Source organism: Juglans microcarpa x Juglans regia, chromosome 3S (genome assembly GCF_004785595.1).
Source record: "Juglans microcarpa x Juglans regia isolate MS1-56 chromosome 3S, Jm3101_v1.0, whole genome shotgun sequence".
Classification (NCBI taxonomy): domain Eukaryota; kingdom Viridiplantae; phylum Streptophyta; class Magnoliopsida; order Fagales; family Juglandaceae; genus Juglans; species Juglans microcarpa x Juglans regia.
The window spans coordinates 11,001,177-11,022,242 of record NC_054599.1 but is presented as its reverse complement, the minus strand read 5'-3'; the positions used below and the strand labels follow the sequence as shown (position 1 = coordinate 11,022,242).

The following is a 21,066-nucleotide window of genomic DNA, read 5'->3' as shown; positions in this document are numbered from 1 at the left end:
TCCAACAGGTCAAAAGACCCAGTCGAGCACTTAGAGACATTTAAAGCTCAAATGATGCTCCACGGCTTTTCTGGGGAGATTGCTTGTCAAGCTTTTCCCTAACACTTAAGCGGCTAGCCAGGGGATGGTTCAGGGCCCTATAGTCGGGCACCATTGATAGTTTCAAGGAGTTGGGCAAGCAGCCTTACACAATTCATGACCAGCATGAGAAGGGCTACTAGACGCCTACCTCCTCAGAGTAAAACAATGGGAGGATGAAAGCTTGAAGTCTTGCCCTTCCTGTTTCAACCAGGAACGCATGACCATGAATGACCAGGATTCGAATATTACACTAGCAGCTCTCTTGGGTAGCATCTGGCCCTGAAGTCCCTTCATGGCAAAATTGACTAGAAAGGCCCTCACAACACTACAAGAATTCATGGACCTGGGCGATGACTTTGTTAATGTAGAGGATACCCTTTGTGCCTTGATCGCTCCGAGGAAGTTTGAACTGGAGCATGTGGAGAGTAGATCCAAGGGAACCACTAAGGAGAGAATTCGGGAAAAGGAGCCAAAGAAGAGAAAAGGACAATACGATAGGAGGAAGGACAACAGAGTGCCATCCAAGAAAACACACTCAAGCATGAATGCTCAAGCAAGAATCGAGGAACAACCTCGGGGAGGTGGCAATCACAGCCGAAGGACTCGCATATATTGCACTTATAAAACGAGGAAGGACACCAGACATAGGACTTTCATCATTTGAAATGACTAGTTGCCCAATAGTCGGGTCAGAAACATGCGCAGCTACCACTATGATGGACTTCCTAGTGGTCAAAACTCGCTCTTCCTATAACATGATCATCAAGTGACAGACCCTATACAACCTGAGGGTTGTAACTTCTAAGTACCACCTGAAGATGAGATTTCTGAAGAAAGCAGGCATAGGAGAAGTGCAAGGTGAGCAAGTACTAGCGAGAGAATGCTATGTGCAGGTACTTAAAGATAGGGAAAGAGGTGCATATGGCAAAACCGCTTGTAACTGGGCCACGAGCTTCACCTCCACCTCTTGAACTCATCGAGCACGAAGTGGAAACTTGAGACAAGCAAAATCTAAAGTAGGGAGAGGTCAATGATCCTTTGGAGCTAGTAGTGTTGGATAATGCACACTTAGAGAGGAGGGTGAGAATAGGCAGAAGGATGGAGCCCAAGGTGAGACCACAGTTGATACAACTACTCATCGAGCACAAGGATGTCTTCACTTGGAGTCATGAAAACATGCTCAGGAATGATATATGTGTGATCAAACACCATTTGACTATAAACCCCGACGCCAAGAAGATTCGGCAGAAATGTAGGAGCTTCAGTATCGAGAAGTACGCCACAATAGCTAAGGAGGTGGACCAACTACTCACCGCAGGGTTCATTAGGGAGACCCACTACCCAAAGTGGCTTTATAATGTGGTCCTAATTTGGAAGTCAAATCGCAAATGGAGAATATGCATCGACTTTACCGACTTGAACAAAGCACGCCCCAAGGACAACTTTCCATTACCGCTTATTGACTTGATTGTGGATTCAATGGATGGGCACAGAATGTTGAGCTTTATGGATGCCTACTCTAGATACAACCAAATCCGGATGAGTCCTGGCGATGAAGAAAAAACCCCTTTCATGACAGATTGAAGACTATGCAGCTACCGAGTAATGTCTTTTAGACTAAAAAATGTTGGGGCAGCCTATCAATGGTTGGTGAACCAGATATTTAAGGAATAAATGGGGTGTAACAAGGAAATTTATGTAGAAGACTTACTCATCAAGAGCAAAGAGCCAAAACAACACGCCAACGACTTATGAAAAGCCTTCACGGTCCTCCAAAAGTACAAAATGAAGCTCAACCCCACGAAATGTGCCTTTGGAGTAGAGTCAGGGAAATTCCTCGGCTTCATGGTCTCAGAAAAAGGCATTGAGGCCAATCCTAAGAAGATTCAAACCATTATCAACATGAAGTCTCCAATGACCCTCAATGAGGTACAAAAGTTGGCAGTGAGTATTGCAGTGCTTAATAGATTCGTTCCAAGTCGATGGAACATTGCCTACCATTTTTTCAAGTGGTACAAGAGGTCCTCGAGTGGAACGAAGAATGCAAAGAAGCATTCACTCAGCTCAAAGAATACCTGTCTAACCCTCACCTTCTGAGTCAAACCGTGTAAGGAGAGGTCTTATACCTGTATCTGTCCGTTACAGTGGAGGTTGTGTCAGTAGCATTGGTACAAGAAGGAAATAAGGCACAAAGGCCAGTTTAGTACACCAATCAGGCATTGAGGGGAGCCGAAACTAGATACCCATCAATGAAACTACTAGCGTTTGCATTGGTAGTAGTTGCTCGCCTGTTAAGACCTTATTTTCAAAAACACCCGATAAGGGTCTTGACAGAGGACCCTCTCAAGAAAGTGCTGCAACGGCCCGACAAATCTGGGCATTTAGTAAATTGGTGAATCGAATTTAGCGAGTTCGACATTAACTACCCCCCTTAGACAACCATCAAAGGGTAAGAACTGTCGGATTTTGTTGTCGAGCTAACTAATCCTACCAAAGATGTACCATCCCTGCCCCCTGGGAATCACTGGCAAGTCTATGTCGATAGCTCATCTTGCCTCTTGGGTGGGGGCATAAGAGTATATGTAATATCAAGCTCGGGAGAAGAGGCCTATTACCCGGTTAGACTCGAATTCAAAACTACCAACAACGAAGAGGAATATGAAGCTCTACTAGCAGGACTTGCCATAATAAAGGCATTGGGAGAAACATAAGTGGAAGTAAAGGCAGACTCCCAAGTCATGATAAATCAAGTCAAAGGGGAGTATGTGGTGAAAGGCAAAAGAATCCAGCTCTACTTACGATGAGTGTGGGGAGAGCATGACTGTTTTGGAAATTTTGTCATCGAACAAATTCCCCAAAAAGACAACTGGAAGGCAAACAAATTAGCATGGGCTGCATCAGATATGGACAACACAGCGTTGCCATGGGTAGTGATCACCAAAATAGTTGAGACCACAACCATTGGGCTAAAAGTCTTAGAGGTGGGGGAGGGAGTACCCGAATGGGCACATGAGATAACCCAAATCTTAACCATTGGGGAGCTGCCAAGCAAAAAAGAAGAGGCGAGGAAGGTGAAGAATGGAACACTGTACAAACAAGGATTCTCCTATTCCATCCGGAGGTGTGTCTCCTTGGAAGAAGCCGAGTATGTAATGATAGAGATACATGAAGTAGTATGTGGTGGACTACTTCACGAAGTTGGTGGAAGTAGAGCCCTTCGCGACAATAACGGCCACCAGCATCACCAAGTTTTTGTGGAAGGCTATAGTATGCCGGTTTGGCATACCTCGGATCATCATTGTGGATAACAGGTGACAATTTGACTCGACCAATACTAAGATTGTGGTGTGTAGGGCTGGGCATAAAGATAAGATATTCCTCCCCAAGGCACCCCAAGCCAATGGGCAAGTCGAAGCGACCAATCAAACTCTAGTAGGGATCTTGAAGAAAATACTGGAGGCCAAAAAGGGAGCAAAGGCAAAAGAACTCCTAGGGGTTTTGTGGGTGTATCGAACCACCGTTCAAACCCAAACTGAGAAAACCCCCTTCACCCTAACTTACGAAAATGAAGTAGTGATCCTAGTACAGGTAGGGATGCCGAGCTACAGAGTCCAGTACTTTGATGAAAGATTGAATGAATGAAGAGATGCTACATGAGAGGGATTTAGTAGAGGAAAAAAGAGAAGAAGCAGAAATAAAGACGGGGAAAACAAAAAGAAAATATTACAATACTTCAATGGGAGAGTGAGGCCCAGGTTGTTCAAAGTGGGGGATCTGGTGCTGAAGGAAACCAGAGTGACCTATCAAGAGGAATGGAGGCTCGGGCCAAATTGGGAGGGACCATACGTGGTCAAAGCCTGCCATCAACTTGGAGCCTTGTGGCTAAAGAATGCCGAGAGGAAAAAGTTGTAGCACCCATGGAATGCAAAGCATCTCAAGAAGTATTTTACTTAAAAACCCCTCATGTAAGAACATTTCAGGTGCATCATGTAAGCCCGCCTTTTCAACAAAACTATTCTATGTCCGATCATGACTTAATATTTATTATTGTACTAAAAGCACACTCCCAAAGCCAAGCTTCATGCTTGCACGATGACCAACGGGGGAAAACAACATCCTTAAGCATTTCCCTCATTGCCCCCTTGCGTGGTCGACTCCCACCTAACTCTTAAAGGTGAGCTCCATGCTTGCACAACGACTAAAGGGAGAAAACAACTTCCTTAAGTGTTTCTCTCCTCACCCCCTAATGTGGACGAGGTCATCTCCCACCTAGCTCTCAAAGTCGAGCTCTGCGCTCGTACGATGACTAAAGGGAGAAAATAGTTTCCTTAAGCATTTCCCTCCTCGATCCTTAGCATAGTCGAGTCCATCTCCAGCCTAGCTCTCCAAGTCGAGCTTTGCACTTGCACGAAGACCAAAGGGGGAAAACAACTTCCTTAACCATTTTCCTCCTCGCCCTCTAGTGTGGTCGAGCCCATCAGCTTCCTTAAACATTTCTCTCCTCACTCCCTAGCGCAATGGAGCCCATTTCCTGCCTAGCTCTCAAAACCGAGCTCCGTACTCGCATAATGATCAAAGGGAGAAAATAGCTTCCTTAAGTGTTTCTCTCCTCACCACCTAGCACGGTTGAGCCCATCTCCCGCCTAACTCTAAAAGCTAAGCTTCGCACTCGCACCGGCATCCAAAGAAGGAAATGGTTTCCTTAGGCATTCCCCTCCTCACCACGTAGAGCGGTTGTGCCCGAGCAAGCAAACAAAGCCATGAAGGCCCAAACTGCCCAAGGCATTCACACTTGACGAAACCCAACTAAATAAACAAAGTAAAGGACACATAAAAGAAACAGGACAAGCAATGCAGAACCAAAAACGTGAGAAAATCACATTCATAGAAACATTGTTCGTATTGGCAAAAAAAAGATACAATATATATATATATATATATATATATATATATCTATACAAGTCAAGGATTCAGGGCCAGAGTTAGAAAGGCATCGAGCATAAGATCTCTGCCTAGGGAATCAAGGAATTCAAGGGATTGGTGGTTGGGCTTGAGGGTCTTCAAATCAAGGGTATTAAAGTTAGTCTGAGGGTATTCAAATCAAATGGTCTCTCACCCTCTCCAAGCCCTACTTATACCCATAGCCCCAAGCCTTGTTACGAGCTACCTTGGTCACTGATAGTTGAGGAGAATGTTTGACCAAGTGTTCCTTGGAAGAAATCAACTCAAGTTCTAGAGAGGCTATTTGATTCCGGGGAACTAGTTTTTCCCTAGCAAAAACCATCTTGGATTCCAAAGTCGTAATATGCTGATTGCGGGATCTAACCTTGTTCTTGGTGCTTTGCCAAGAGTCATTGAGCTTGACGTACTTGTCCTCATCCTCTTCAACCCCTATGGGAAACCTCATGTTAAGCCTTGAAATTCTCCATTTTGCCTTGAAGGTGGTCGAGGTCCATGCTCAGGTCCGGACAAGATCCTTCCACTGCGTCTGTTGTAGCCACATACCTGCATCACTGCTCCTTGTCTCCTCCAACTCCACCTCCAGGTGGGCTAGCTGATCCCAACCAGTATCCCTCTCTTCCTCCAATAGCTTGGCCTCAAGGTAGTAGCGAGCTATCTCCTTCTTCACTTTCAACAAATCATTATAAAGGTTGGTCACATCCTCACAGAGAGCAGAGACATTCCTCTATAATGAGCGGGAGTAGGCGTCCACATGAGCAAAGGCAACCTCTGCCTCATTTGTCTCAACCCACACCTTGATGACCTCCCAATGGGCTTGAACAACAAAAGACCGCAGTGCGCAGACCTCTTCTTCTAGCTTGGAACTCTCATTGACAATCCAAGTTGCCAATGAGTCAACTCCCTAATGAACCAACACAAATTGATTAATGGAAGGGTGATAAAAGAAAACAAACCAAAGACTAGCAATGATAAAGCTTATTAAGGTCAAGATTCTTCTAAACTTGTCAGTTGTATCGCGAACAAACTCAGCCCTGGCATTATTGACACCTAGACCAGACCCAGAAGGACTGGATCTAAAGGGTTAGGGCAATCCTGAGGAGACATGCCTTTCTCTCAGAGAGGCCAGGCTCAAGCCTCCCAACTGCCCAAGCTGGTAGGAGGAAGGGGGAAAAGGAGGGGCAGAAGATCCATGTCCATCATCTACTCACCCAAAGCTTTTACATCACCCATGTGAGGAGTTGATGGCACGGTTTCCTCCACTACCACCAACAAAGCAACCTCCAGCTCTGAGGAGGTGCTGAAAGGGGATGAAGGTAACGAGACCTTATCCTTACTCGGATCCAAGATCATGGGATTGTCTTAGGACAAACCCCAAGGGTCAAAGGGAAGAGTTGGCGTCTCACCAGTAGAAACTATGGAGGGTATAGAGCAAGGACTGTGGGTACCACCATTAACACCGCCTAATGATGCATCCATAACGGATTCAGGGAGTACCCAAGAAGTGGTCGTGCATGCCCCGTTGTCATCATCTAGAGAAGCGGGCACCTCCACAATGTCTTCAAAGGGCACACCCAAAATGGGTTCATGAGAAAAAGGCCATCTCAAGTTCTTTCTCATGCTGATTGAAGTCCTCAGCAAGCCCTTGATCACCTGGCAAGGTAGAATGTAGAACCAATGAGGATGACGAAGCAAAGTGCGGATTGGGTGAAGGACATTCAAAACCCATCACCATCGTAAAATCAACCTCCGCCTAGTCTAGGATATTATTATTGTTGTTTGGGCTGGGTGGTTCACGCCAAATCAATCCACTAGCCCCCGATGATGACGAAGCCCATGAAATGTGGCCAAGGCCACTAAATGGAAGGGGAACTTGAGAAAAAGGTCATCTCAAGTTCTTTCTCATCCTAATAAAAGTCCTCAGCAAGCCTTTGATCACCTGGCGGGGTAAAATGTAGAACCAATGAGGGTGACGGAGCAGAGCACGGATCGGGTGAAGGACATTCAAAAACCCATAACCATTGCAAAATCGACCTCCGCCTAGTCTAGGATATTATCAATGTTGTTTGGGCTGGGTGGTTCATGCCAAATCGATCCACTAGCCCCCAATAATGACGAAGCCAGCGAAATGTGGCCAGGGCCACTAAATGGAAGGGGAACTCCCCACTCAAACCCTAGGGGACTGTAAACTCAGGTTGACGCATAAACCACGTCTTCCTCAATGTGAGGTTTCTTCCCCTTCCCCACCATTGGAGTGCTAGAAGGCCTCTTCTGGCAACAAAAGGCAAACGACTCCATCAGAAAGTGGCGACCACTAACACGTGATCGATCAAGCATCACCAAGTACTGGTCGATGTTGACTCTAGTCAAAAGAGCGTCAGTCCAAACTTTTTCCTAGCGTCACTTGACCCAAGAGTAGACCTTCTTTAAGCGAGCCCTCCTGGTCGGACGAATTCAAATAAAACTCTTTGTCATCAGGAACGACCCCCTACACGACTCAGATGACAAACTCTTGATAGTCAACCTCGCTAGTAGGAAATTCCCAACCACAATCTGACCAAAAAAAAAAAAAAGAAGCTTTTAAACCAGTCCCTAGTACAAGAGAATCGGGGTTCCAAGTGGCCTACCCAGTATTTGGTGCAAGACCAAAAACCACAAAAGTTGCCATCATGGCACCGTATCTTGTGGGTATAAACATCGTATCTTGTGGGTATAAACATACTCCCAGGCGGTCAGGTCAGGGTACTCCTCATCGTCAACTCCCAGAACCAGACACCAAACAATGTAACATGATAGGAGAATCCTCTTCGCGTTAGGATGGAGCTACAAAAAGGCCAACTCAAGATAATCTAGAACATCCTGAATGGGATGGCAGAATGGAAATTGCAATCTATTAAAAAACATAGAAGGATAAAACGCGACCTTTTCTACATATCCCTCTGAGCCGACAGCACCTCAGCGAGCTCTAGACGATGGAGTCAAGCATTCTATAAGAATTCCACCGCGTCTAAGTCCGACGAGGTGGTGGTTGCAGACTAATGGTACCCTTTGAAATACTGAGGGTTGTTCTGGCTAGAGGCCCTAGGGTTTCTGGGAGACCCCTCGGGATGTTACGAACGCGAGCCTTGAGACGATAAATGGGAAGTGTTCTTTTGTTCCATTAGCAACAAAAAGAAAGATTGGAGAAATAAAAGTTAGGGTTTTCAAAGAAGAGGCAAGAAACGAGTAGAAAGCAGTAGGAAAGAAATGACAAAAGTCAGGATTTGGGATTTAAATAGGAGGAAAGTGTCTATTGGACAACTCTTAGTAGGAAAGTGACAAGTGTCACCAGAGAGGAAATGTTGGGGGCAAATCCCACGATCCCCTACGTGAAGAGACGTGGAAGCTTAGCATGGGAACGTGTATTGCTGCAAACAATGAACACGGGTCACTGGAGCGTTGCGGGGTAGGAAAGAAAATTCTCACCATACTCATATGGTAAGAATCTACAAGGTAATTAGAGGGACAAATATTTCCCCAATCAGACTAGGCCCATTCCACCTTGCAAGGGCCCACAAATCAAGTACTATTGAGGGAATCCTGGGCCTTCCTATTAAGGATAGGTATATGAGATTGTCACCGGTAACAATGTCTCCTTGTACAGTTATTGCCTTACCGAAGTCAGATATACATCACACCATCGCAAAATCAACGAAGCATATCATGTGGTTGTACAATCCTTATCAGTTGGATAATTGCTTACATAACTTACATCAACTGGTGATTTGAGGTAACTCCGTACAACCCTATTGAATCCATATTGCACCATTCTAAATACTGACTTAGGCATCGAAAGTGCTTCCTACCTATAAAACCCCATTCCCTCAAGCTAGGGATGTCACGTGGTTTCATAAATAAGCCATGTAAGATATTTCATAATTTAATAAAATAAATAAATTAATCTAATGAGCCTAGAATTAAATCAAAATGCTCCATCTAAGCCTGGCTTGCATTCTCGTACTCATCATCATCCTCACCTAAATGGTTAAAAACATGAAATAAAACTAAAACGAATCGAAGACTCTGTAAGAAACCCATCTCAAGTAAAGATAATAAACATAGGATTGTCTCATAAAACATTTCATGCTGAGAACTTAAAATCATGATCATTCATATATATGCTCATGCTATGCATGGCTTGCCTTGAATTATCTGACTTATTTGAATTATCTGGCTGGCCAATACACTTAACTATGTGTGCAAGGTTGTGCATCGGTCCCACATCCCTTGGCTATAAGAGGAGCCGCTAATAATATTATGGTGTGATGGCCCTAAATTCCACTTGGGATTTGATGGAGTTTGAAGCATTAGGACATACAACACAAGGTTATATAATCTCATTCATGACAGTTAAAAAATGAAACTAGCATACAATATTTGGAGTGGATACATTTTTTCTTTGAGCAATACTATGTACCATAAATAATATATCCCAAAAACATAACCGTACTTCATAATTTTACATGATAAAACAGATATTCAAACGGTTACAACACTTGCCTAAAAGTTATGTAACATATAAGTACTAGAGACAGTGCACCATAAATATAGTCTCAAAATAAAATCTATTGTACTAAATTGTTGAGCTGCGTGAGTAGCTCAGCTATGATCTCGAAGATTGTGTCCAAAAAAAGCAAATAATTGTAGTTATCAGTTCCTCATCATCTCACTTTGGACAACTTAGCATGTACAGTCTGCCAGGCATGGTTCCTCGAGATCCTGACACATTGTCTATCATTCCAGGAAAAATAGTAGTTGAGACTACCAAGTGAGATTTATAAAAAAAGTAAATTACCAAGCTACCAACAGTATACATAATCATGCACAATAGTAAAATGGTGTGGATGCATCATGACATGAACAAAAATGACGTGACATTATCTGACTTTAAAGATAAAGTGACTCATACTAAATTAACGTGAAAATGTATTCTTGTCTCATGAAATTACCAGGATGTCCTTGTCTCTTGGAGTAGCCACAATGGTCTTATCTCATGGAGTTACCACAATGTTCTTGTCTCATGGGGTTACCATGATAGTGTAGTTTTGTCTCAGGGGATTACCATGACTTTTTAATAATGATTTAAAAAATAACTTGACTGTACGTGGACGTAACATGACTAGGCTTGGAGAATATTTCATAATGGACTCGTGTGACTCATGATATGTAACTATGACATGTAATAGATAAACATGTACAATAAAAATGATATAGCATTCATGATATGTAAAAGGTAAATGTGTAACAGATAATGTGATGATTACGCCCAAAATAGTACGTGGTATTATAGTATAGTTCAGAGTGTCGATTCACAAGAGTCGAAAGAAACACAATAAGACGTAAGTTTAAAAGAAAAGATTAAATTATAATATGATATTAATCTGAAAATTCTACCTAAAACACGTAATTAAAATGAGATTAGGCCACGGATAAAAAGACAAGTAAAGCTTTGGGCTTCCATCAACCGGATCCAATACTCTAACTTTTTCAATCCAAACAATATACACAATTAAGAATTATAGCACCAAATTCTTAATTAGAAGATATGACATTATATTCATCTACTTTTTCAAATTTAATTCTAGAATCTATTCTCCATTTATAAACCACAATTTTCATATATAAAAATGAATATCAGATCTAGAGACGACACTATGTTCACAAAGAATAATGCAGAAAAAGATCACATCAATGGCATGAAAAGCCTATTTAAGTCACAATCATATATTCATAATCCTATAGCTCAACAAAATTAAACTATAGCAAGATTTAATATAATTATCTCAAACTTATAATATCGAAAAAAAATAGAGAATTGAGTCCTAAATTCTTAAACAATAAAGCTTAATTTATGAATTGAAATAAAATCAAAATCTTTTCACCGATCAATTTTTGCCCTACACTTTACCCTAGATTTAGTTCTCCATAGAAGAACTAAATAATAAAAATGTTATTTTTTTCTTCTCTAGAAGTGTGTCTCCTCCTCTCAAAAACTCCACAATTTCGTGCTAATGATATGCTTATATAGGGTATGAAAGAAACCCTAATGTCTTCATGATTCCCGCATAAACAAATAAATTAAATTTTAGGACTCATCTTGGTAGCCATTGATCTGCTTCAAGAGTTCAAATTTAGAAATCCTTATTTGAGAAAAATTTGTAACCCTTTGAGATAGTTTTTCAACGTATCAAGAATCGCATTAATCCGATTTGTGAGTGGAAAGTTACGATCAAAATATTAAAGTATATCCAAGCTGTCTCTTAGCGCATTTTGGACTCCAATCCGAATTAATCTCAAACTCCATCATTATCCTTATTTGCTTAGGAGTATCCCAAAGTAAATAGAAACTCAATTTAAGAATATATATTAATTCTTATGATTTCTATTCACATTTTAGTATTTTAGTACAATAATAAGGTATTTAGAGTGCACTTTTATACACTCATCATGTGACATTCATGGCATGTGACAAATAAACTTGTAACAAATGATATGGTATTCATGATATGTGACAATGAATTTGTAACAGATGACACGTCACATCATGGCATGTAATAGTTAAGTATGAACTGTGATAAATGACATGGCATGACATGTTATAATAATTTATAATAATCATGAGTGACAATAATGTAATGGAGTCATACTACGACAAATACATAAATACAACGGAAGTAAGTTAGAGGTTAACTTACATTGATTGCGCATGACATAAAAAGTAGCGTGAAATAGTGTGAACTAAAACGAGATATTTATAAAGGTTAGAATATCTTATTAAACATAAAACAACTATGGAACTATGTTTCATACATTAAAACATTCATTTCTTTTTAGTCATTTTCTTTCCTTTCCTTTTCTTAAGTTCATTTCATTTCATAAAATAACTTTTCATAATCATAAAGCATAAAACCTCATCATTCATTTTGTGGAAGATACATACAATACATACTACATATAGCATCCATTCACATGCATACAACTATTTTTGGGGTGCATAAAAATGGGCTACCAAAGAAGGTCATTACATACGTATACTGAAACCTTAATACCTTAGCATAGATTCATAAATCATTTCCATTCTAAGAAACATTTCTTTTCTTTCATTTCACAAAAGAATGATTTTCTCATAAAAGCATTTATTTCATTTTCATAAATAAAACATTTCTTTTTTATTTTCATATCGTTAGAAAACTCTAGAAGAGCATGAACGTAATACTTACCTGGACTCAATGCTATGCACATTTTATCTAGTTCGTTCATGTGCATGTCAGATGGTAACCTACATGCATTCACAATCTTTCGTCATTTCCTTTTCATTTACAAGAACACTAAATGTAGAACTTCCATAATAAAACTATCCTTAACTCTTAGTCCATTCTCTCCCTCTTGGCTTTAACCTCCAACTGGTTCTTTACTTAGACATCTCCCTCTTAGACTAATCATTGTCCAAATAACCTCCATTATCTCTTTACTTGCATACCCCTCCATAAGATTCCTAATTGTACAAACTTACACCTCTAGGTATTCAAAATATCCATCTCATTTCACTTACACATGTCATCATCCAATCCTTGAAGTATAACCCTTGCCATACATTTTAAGCCTAACTATGAATCTGAAATCCCGACTTCATTTTCTAACTAATAAATTGAGCTTCCATGCTTCTTTTTAATCTCCAACCATTATTCACGAGCCTACAACTTAATCTCACTTTACCATAAAACCCAAATGCAGTCACAATACCAGTTCTTAAACAATACCCTTCTCTCGTACCTAATCCAATCCACATTAACCCAAATCCCAATTCACTTCCTCACATCCAAATGCATAACACAAGCCAACTAATCATACCAATACAATCCACCAAATACACACATGCGATCCACCAAACATACTTGTGTCATACCCCTTTATCACCTAAGATCAACATATTATCCATCTAGGTATCCACTTATTTTCACAAATGTCATCCATACATAATACATTCAAAGTATACAAATATGTCCAATATATTATACCAATCAATTTTCTACCATTTTTATCACCTAAAATCAATATACAATCGATTTAAATCACTAATTTGTTTTAACAAGCTCCATCTATACTCAATACATTTAATATAAACAAATAGGTCCATTTAACAACCAACATCATCATCATGCTTTTCAACTCCATTACAATTCCATCATCTCATCCCAACACTTCAAGACAATCCATCCAACTTCATATATTCACCACAAGCATCTCAACACAATCCAATTATAAATATAGTCCAATTCAAACATAATCATGCATTTAGAAATTACTCCTGTGCTCACACATCCAATATAAGTGAAACTAAAGACTAAACTTAAAATCTGTCCATATATTCAATTGATACAAAGATACACATACTCCATCCATCTATCACTTGAGCACAACACAAATCAATCACACAACCAAATAATCATATAAACTTCACATTACATTCAATATGCATAAATCAATCCACTCAACATTCAGAAACCACACATCCAACACCTTCAGCACAGGCACACACTTGCTTCTAGCACTTCACACAATTTCACAACTTCACAAACCATATCTCGTTCTCCTCACTCTACCACATCCAACACATTCGATAAATAAATTAAATATAAATCTGCCCAAGTACTCTACACAACACCATACACATCTATACTTAATCCTCAATCGCAACTAATAACATAATTTAATTTAAACAAAGAGGAGAGGTATACTAAAACTGAGTGGCTGAGAAATGGAGCTCGAGGCATTGGGTTCTAGGGGTAGACCTCGATTTCAGGTGGCTAGCTATGAGACATGGGAGGAGTGACCGTGGGGTGGCTTCTAATGGGCGGTGTTGCTACTCGCAATTGTTGTTGTTCACGGTGGATTTGTGGCTTTTGGTGTTGTCGTTGCTTCCTCTGCTTCAGCTGCATCCGTGAGTTGCTTGTGGCGTGATGATGGTGGGAACAAAGAGAAATCGAAGGAGAGAGTCATTGATGTTCTTGCCGTGAGAAGGGGCTGTGAGGGGGAGAAGAGTCATTGGGAGATGGAGAGAGAGGGGGATCTACAGGGTGAGAAGGCATGGGGAAGAAAGGGAGGAAAGGCTAGTCGGCTGGCGACGGCAATGTCGTGGCTGGAGATCATGGTGGCGGCAGTGGGCATGTGTCGTGAGGGAAGGAGCTATGAGAGAAGAGAGAGGGCTACGGGGTGTCAGCTGGAGAGAGAGAGAGAGAGAGAGAGAGAGAGTGGGGAAAAGTTAGGGTTTTTGGAGATTTAATCTAGGCCCTACATCTTAGGATTTCTAACCTAGATCCAACGGTGGAGATTAAACATGGACAATAAACTAACTAAATAAAAGGAAAAGAAATAGAAATGCAATGGAACTAAATTTAAAATCCAACTTTGTTTTCTTAATCCCAAAATAATATTTTTCATCATAAAATAAAATAATGAAGTTTACTAAATATTTTTAAGAGAAGTAAAATCATCTAGATTAGTAGAGTTTTTAACATAAAATAAAATAATGAATATTAAATAATACTCTTAAAGAACTAAAATCACTTAAATAAAATGATTTTCTAAAACTATATTATTTTCGGGGCTCCAAAATATAAAGATGCTTACTTAAAAATTTGGTTTGGTTCAATAATATTAAAATTTATCCCATTTAAAATGATTTTGGACATTTAAAATATTTCAAAGACTTTAAAATACTGGGTTCCATTTAAAAATCAACTGCCAATTTAAAACACAACTTCAAGATCTAAAACTCAAAGGCAAGACTCGTGACCAATAGAGAGAAAATGAGTGGTTGGTCACAACCATAGAATCCTAAATAATCATATGAGTTTAGTAGTGCAATTTGTTTCGCAAAATTTGACTCCTAACTGTGTTGATTAAATCAAAAGGCACTCCCGAATACTATTCATCTAGAAAACAGGAAGGGTACTATTACACCATAAAATCTTAAATATTCATCTGAAACTAATGGTGCAATTCGTTTTACCAAAATATACTCCTAAGTGCCTTCAATAAATAAAAAGAAAACTTTGTCACCATAGTAGGCCAGGATCCGACTATGCTGACTACTAAAACCGAATCGGTCGCTTGATTTGTGAAATCCTTTTGGGATTTCGTGACATTACTAAGGTCTAAAGAAATTCATCCATTGAGTTTTTTGGTGGCTGGTACATCTGGCATACTATGGTGGAGCACACTTAAGTCCATAGTTTACACATCTACCCATGAATCACATTGGTACCATACATCTGAATGGTCATCTTATTAACTGATCTTGCACTTATACATAAGAAAGCTTCTGTGTCTTATGCAACGTGAGATGTATGACATACATAATACGTACATGATTATAAAATATTGGACCAAACATGGTATAGAGTTAACATGATCATGTACTATGACGAATGACATGCTTGTATAAATCATGACATGCGTGGTATATAAAAAGTGGCTTCCAACAAAGTACTTTAATAATAATCTATCTAAACTAACTAACATATGTTAATCCTAATTTATGATCAAGCTATTTATATCGTTGCATTGCTTTCTGAATTTTACTTCGTAGTTCATAACCTATACGAAGTACGAATCGTCACTAGCGTTTTTAGAAAAACGTGTTGTAATATTCTACTTAATTAAATTCATACTAGGGAGAATAATTTAATAAATATTCTGTCATACACTAAAATTAATAAATAATAATATTATATAAATAATAATAACACATCTTTACCTTTAAAATATATAATTTAATGGAAATTATATTTTATCTAAATTTATTAAATAACGGTGGAAAACTCGTTTTGTAAATAGGCTTAATCATAATTTTATTGTTAAAATATAATTAAACTCTTATGAATTACTATTGTAATTTGGTTGTATAAATTAATACTTGAAAACATAATGATTTTTCCAAGTAAAATCAAGGTCATGTAAAACAATATACAATGATTTTCTATAAAAGCATAATCAAGCCCAACCCAATTCAAAACATAAGCTTAATTAAAAGTCAAGCCCAACCCAAGCCAAAATGTATTTTGCCATGACTTACATACTAAGGGCAATAACTTAAAATCATTTAAAAAGGACTCCCAGGTGCTTTCCGGAAATACCACGTGACAAAGGGTTTAATGACATATTCATTAATAACTCTACACCTATGGTTATAAATTTATACTAAGGGAAGACCAAATAAAAAGGCAACCAAAGCTTCTAAGAACAATAGAGAATTCTCCAGAGGAGAGGGTTGTGCGACAGAGAGGTGTGTGACTCACCGAGGAAGAAAGGAACGCCATACGACAGTGGATCTGAGTCTACAAATTTATGGGTAGCAGAGTGACCTATTAGGTCAAGAAAATTGGTGGAGGAAGAAGGAGAGAGAGATCGGCGTGGCTTACCAAGATAGGGGTAGAGAGTGATAGAGCCTAGGTGGCTAAGTTGAGGATTACGACGGCCGGCTATCGACGTGCTCCGTGGCGTGGTGGTGGGATACACGATGGGTATGGTGCCCTGTGTCGAGACTTAGGAGCTATTCGAGTTCCTTTGTGGCACGTGGTAGAGATTGAGATGCAATGGATCTAGGTGGCCTCACAGTAGTGCATTCATAGTGGAGGAGGACGAGTTGCTTGCTCTATTTTTGGGTGGATAAATATGGCTGTGAGTGTGGCTTTTGGGGGTGGTTTCCATGGTGTTTGGCATCGTTGTGGTGTGGGTGTAAGGGAGGTTCACGGTGGTTGGGTGGCGGTGGGAGGTTTGTTGCATGCTAAATGTAGGCATGGGGTTGGCAAAACTCAGCTTCAAGCTTCACATCTGTGTGGAGCAGTTGGTGTGACGACGACTGAGATCTGATGTGAGAGATGTTGCTCTAGAGTGGGTGCAATGATGCTGGGCAGTTCGAGGAGGTGGAGGGGCCGTGTCAGGTAGCTGATTGAGTTCTTGGTCACTCTGTTGGGTTGCAGGTCCAACTGGTTGTTGTTGTGTAACTTGGTTTGTAATGTTGATGTCTTCCGCCAACATGGAATGAGCTGGGTTCATGGGTAACGCCAAATGTGGTGGTTTTTGTGGTGCAGAAGAGGGCTCGACAGCGTTAGGTGGTGGTTTGCGGGTCGGCTATTGTAACATTGTTGGTTTGGTTGTTGGGCAGTTTCATGAAGGTTGTTGCGTGGATACTGCTATCGAGGGAGAATAGGAAATTTAAAGATGAGAGAGGGTGATCAACGTGCTTACTTAGAGTTGGTTATAGATCAGAGAAGAGATAGAGAATATGACGATAATTTAAAGCATCTAACTACATTTATCTTATTAATAAATAATAATAATCATAATAGTAATAATAATCCAGATTAAAAATGAACAACTTATTAAAGACATAGAATTTGATAAACTGATCATTGTATAATAATAACAATAATATAATTATTAAAATAATATGAAAATACATAAAATTAATTTTATGGCCTAATTTAGGATCGGGTTGTTACACTACCCACTGAGCCCTTACGTTTCTTGTAGTGCAGGTTGACTGAGTCTATTAGCAGCGGTGCAAAACACGTTCATAATAAGTAGAATTCAATATTTACATAAGAGAAACTTATTAATATTTCCTTGTCAATGCCACAAGAGCTCTTATCTCATGGTGGATCTTAGGGGTGAGCACGGATTTAGTCGGAGTTTAAATCTGAACTCTGACTCTAACTATGACATCGATTTGTGTAGACTTCGATCGGCTCTAACTTTTCAGAACGGAGTTAACGTAGAGTCGAATATGGGATTTTTTAAGATTTTTTTAGCTTCATATTTATCTCATTTTTAAAAAATAATTTTTTGTTAGCTTTCAAATTTTAATTTTTTCAAAAATTAAAAACTAAAACTAAATCATTTACAGTTGATTTAGTTCTATACTAATACTTAACTTATTTTTGTACTAGGCTTATAGTACTATAGTTTTAATTACATGTTATAATACTATAGTATTTCGTATTATTTCTAGTGTCTAAATACATGTTATTATAATTATTATATATTATTAACTTCTTATATTAGACTTATTTCTATACTATAATATTATATTATTAACTTATTATATTAGACTTATTTCTATACTATAATATTACATGTTATTATATTATACTAGTATTTAACTTATTTTTATACTAGACTTATTTCTAGTATCTAATTACATGTTATTATATTTTAATAAATTAGTATTATTTGTTATTAGCTTAGTATATTAGACTTATTTCAGTATTAATGTCTAACTTATTTATATACTTGATTATATATAGTTATAATATTATGATGTTTACATATACTAAACTATTATTAGTCTATTTTTTATAGTATAAGTATATTATTTTATAATAACTAGCTCATACTAGTATATTATTGAATTTAACTATATAAAATCTAATTATATAACTATATAACTATAATAGTATATATGATAAATATATAGATAAGCACATATTTTTATAATATATGTACAATATCGGAGTCGGAGTTGGCCCAACAGCACCTTCAACTCTGATTCCGACTCCATTATGTTGGAGTTAGAGCAAAATTAGATTCGAAATCAAGTTTCCAAATTTAGTTAGAGGGCAAAGTCGGAGTTGGAGTTTGAGCATAAAGTCAGATCATATTAGAGTCAGAGTTGGCCTAACAACACATTCAACTCCGACTCTGATTCCGACTCCATTATGTTGGAGTTAGAGCAAAATCAGATTCGGAATCAGGTTTTCAAATTTTTACTTAGTGCTAGTGAATCTTTTAGCCTGACAATCTTTATCAATCATAGCATGCAACAAGGAATGCACCCCAATCATTATACATTGTAAGACAAACCTAAGGTTGTTGGATCTTCTTTGCATATGCAATATTCAAAGTGACAAAATTAGCTAACTATGAAGATTATTATTCGTTGCAAAACCCCCATGCCAAAATGCAACCAGGGATAACATTGTACATACAAATATAAAGATGAAAACTCATCCACATCCCACAAAATAGAGCCCTAAAAAAAATAGTTTTGCAGTGTACATTAGGGTGCCGGGCTCAGATAGTATAGAGTATGCAAACAATGAATACTTCTTGTATTTGATACGATTAAGGCGCTTTTTTAGAAGAGAAGTGTAAAATATGAGAAGGGAAGCATATATTTTTTACATGAACTTCCAATTTTTTTTTTTCTAAATAGTAAGTAGAAGAGAATAATTGAAACAAATATTTCCTTATACTTAAAAGAGGCTATAGATATATAACTGTAATAAACATTATTTTATGTTTGACACTTATGTTTTCCATCAATACCCCTGCGCAAAACTCTGCTTTTTTCAAGTAAAGTTGCTGCTTTTTTTTGGCCAGCCCACTCTTCTTTTTACTTTTATATTTTGCAACCCATATACTTCATCTATTTGAGCTTCTCTTGAATTATACTGCAGAATAGTTTATTGGTAGGCATCTAGAAATGTTGAATGGGTAAAACGTGCACAATGGGATTGAAGGGGTCCTTCATTTGTTTGTAAAGACGTTGCTTTTCCATTTTTGGTCTGTTAATGTTGTGCATTTATTGGCCTAAAAAAGAATAGAAACCTGAAAAAAAATAAAAATGAAGAATAGAATATCAAATATGTGTTGTGCATGTGAAGAAACATTATTCAATTAAATCACAAGTTATAAAATTAAGCATAAATCATACTATTAACCAATTTAATTCACAACTCGGATTTATGCCTCTTAACTATTTTTTCTATCTAAAACCAATAATAATGTCATGAAATAATTGAAATATATTGGTTCTAGATGTATAAAATATGCAATGATTCAGTTTAATCAATACTTCATGAGATTGAAGGTTCTGGGTTTGAGTCATAGATTGGTTAAACTTATTGTTGTTTGAATTAGTAGTTTTTAACTGAAATGAGCTATATTATCTTTATAGACCTTATTATTAAATTTTCATCTTCTATACTGAATATTTATATTTTAGAGTAATTTATTTTATAATAATATGGAACAAACGTATCTCGCACGTAATCCCACTGCTAATATGGTAATAAACGGCATATTTATCAAAGAGAAAGTCTACTATGCCGCCCCACTATGACTGCTCAATTTGATCGCTGGTCAAATTTTTTTTTCTTTACTTAGTGATTAAAGAAGTGATTTTAAATATATTAGTATATTTTTTTTATTTTTTAAAAATATTTAAATATATTAAAAAAATATAAAAAAAAAATAAAACCAAGGGCGGCACGGTGTAACTCTTTACCAAAAGCCAAAGCCCAAAACAAGCCCAAAGGCCACCAGCGAAGCGCCCATTCGGTAGAAAAGCCTCGAACAGGAGTAGCCGAAGCATACAGCGAACTGCGAAGTAACAATTCCCAGAGCACCCAAACAAACAGAAACAATTTAGCAAAGCCATGGAAGTGGAGGGATCTTCGAAGAAAATGATCGCAACGCAGGCTGAGATGGTGGAGGCGAAGGTCCCGCTTCCATACAGAGACCAATGCGCCCACCTTCTGATCCCACTCAACAAGTGCAGGCAATCCGAGTTATACCTACCCTGGAAGTGCGAGACCGAGCGCCACTCCTACGAGAAGTGCGAGTACGAACTCGTCATGGAGCGGATGCTCAAGATGCAGAAGATCCGTGAAGAAGAGGCCAAGTTGAAGCAACAGCAGACGAAGAAACAGCCGTTTCCTCTCATTCCCAAAACTGCCCAGGCTTCTTAGACTAGAATATCCGAAATGGGTTAGTAAATCTGAATCCTACAATACTTTGTTGTCTTCTCCATATGTCTTTTTACACATTTTCAATTCATAGGTTTGTAATCTAGGGTTTGGTTGTGGAAATTCAGGTGTTTTTGTATATGGAGTCTACTAATTAATGGGTTTTTGGCTTATATAGGGAGTTGTTGTGGGTGATTTATTGTTGGATTCTGTTGTTATCTTTTGTGAGAAACCG

The 21,066-nt window shown here is 38.5% G+C and overlaps 1 protein-coding gene across 2 annotated transcripts in view; it reads left to right on the top strand.

Annotated features, from left to right (window-relative positions):
• Positions 1–6,613: 6,613 nt before the first annotated feature.
• Positions 6,614–21,066, top strand: part of LOC121258195 (NADH dehydrogenase [ubiquinone] 1 beta subcomplex subunit 7-like) — a 29,454-nt gene continuing 15,001 nt past the window's right edge. Inside the window, exons 1-2 of one of the 2 annotated variants that reach the window (XR_005939358.1) lie at positions 6,614–6,623; positions 20,395–20,853. Coding sequence is in view for 1 of the 2 variants with exons in the window: in XM_041159588.1 (XP_041015522.1) it covers positions 20,523–20,834 (312 nt within the window). In the remaining variant the exon portion in view is untranslated. Of the gene's footprint in view, positions 6,624–20,394; positions 20,854–21,066 lie in introns of those variants that run through there. The other variant, XM_041159588.1, reaches the window with a different exon arrangement.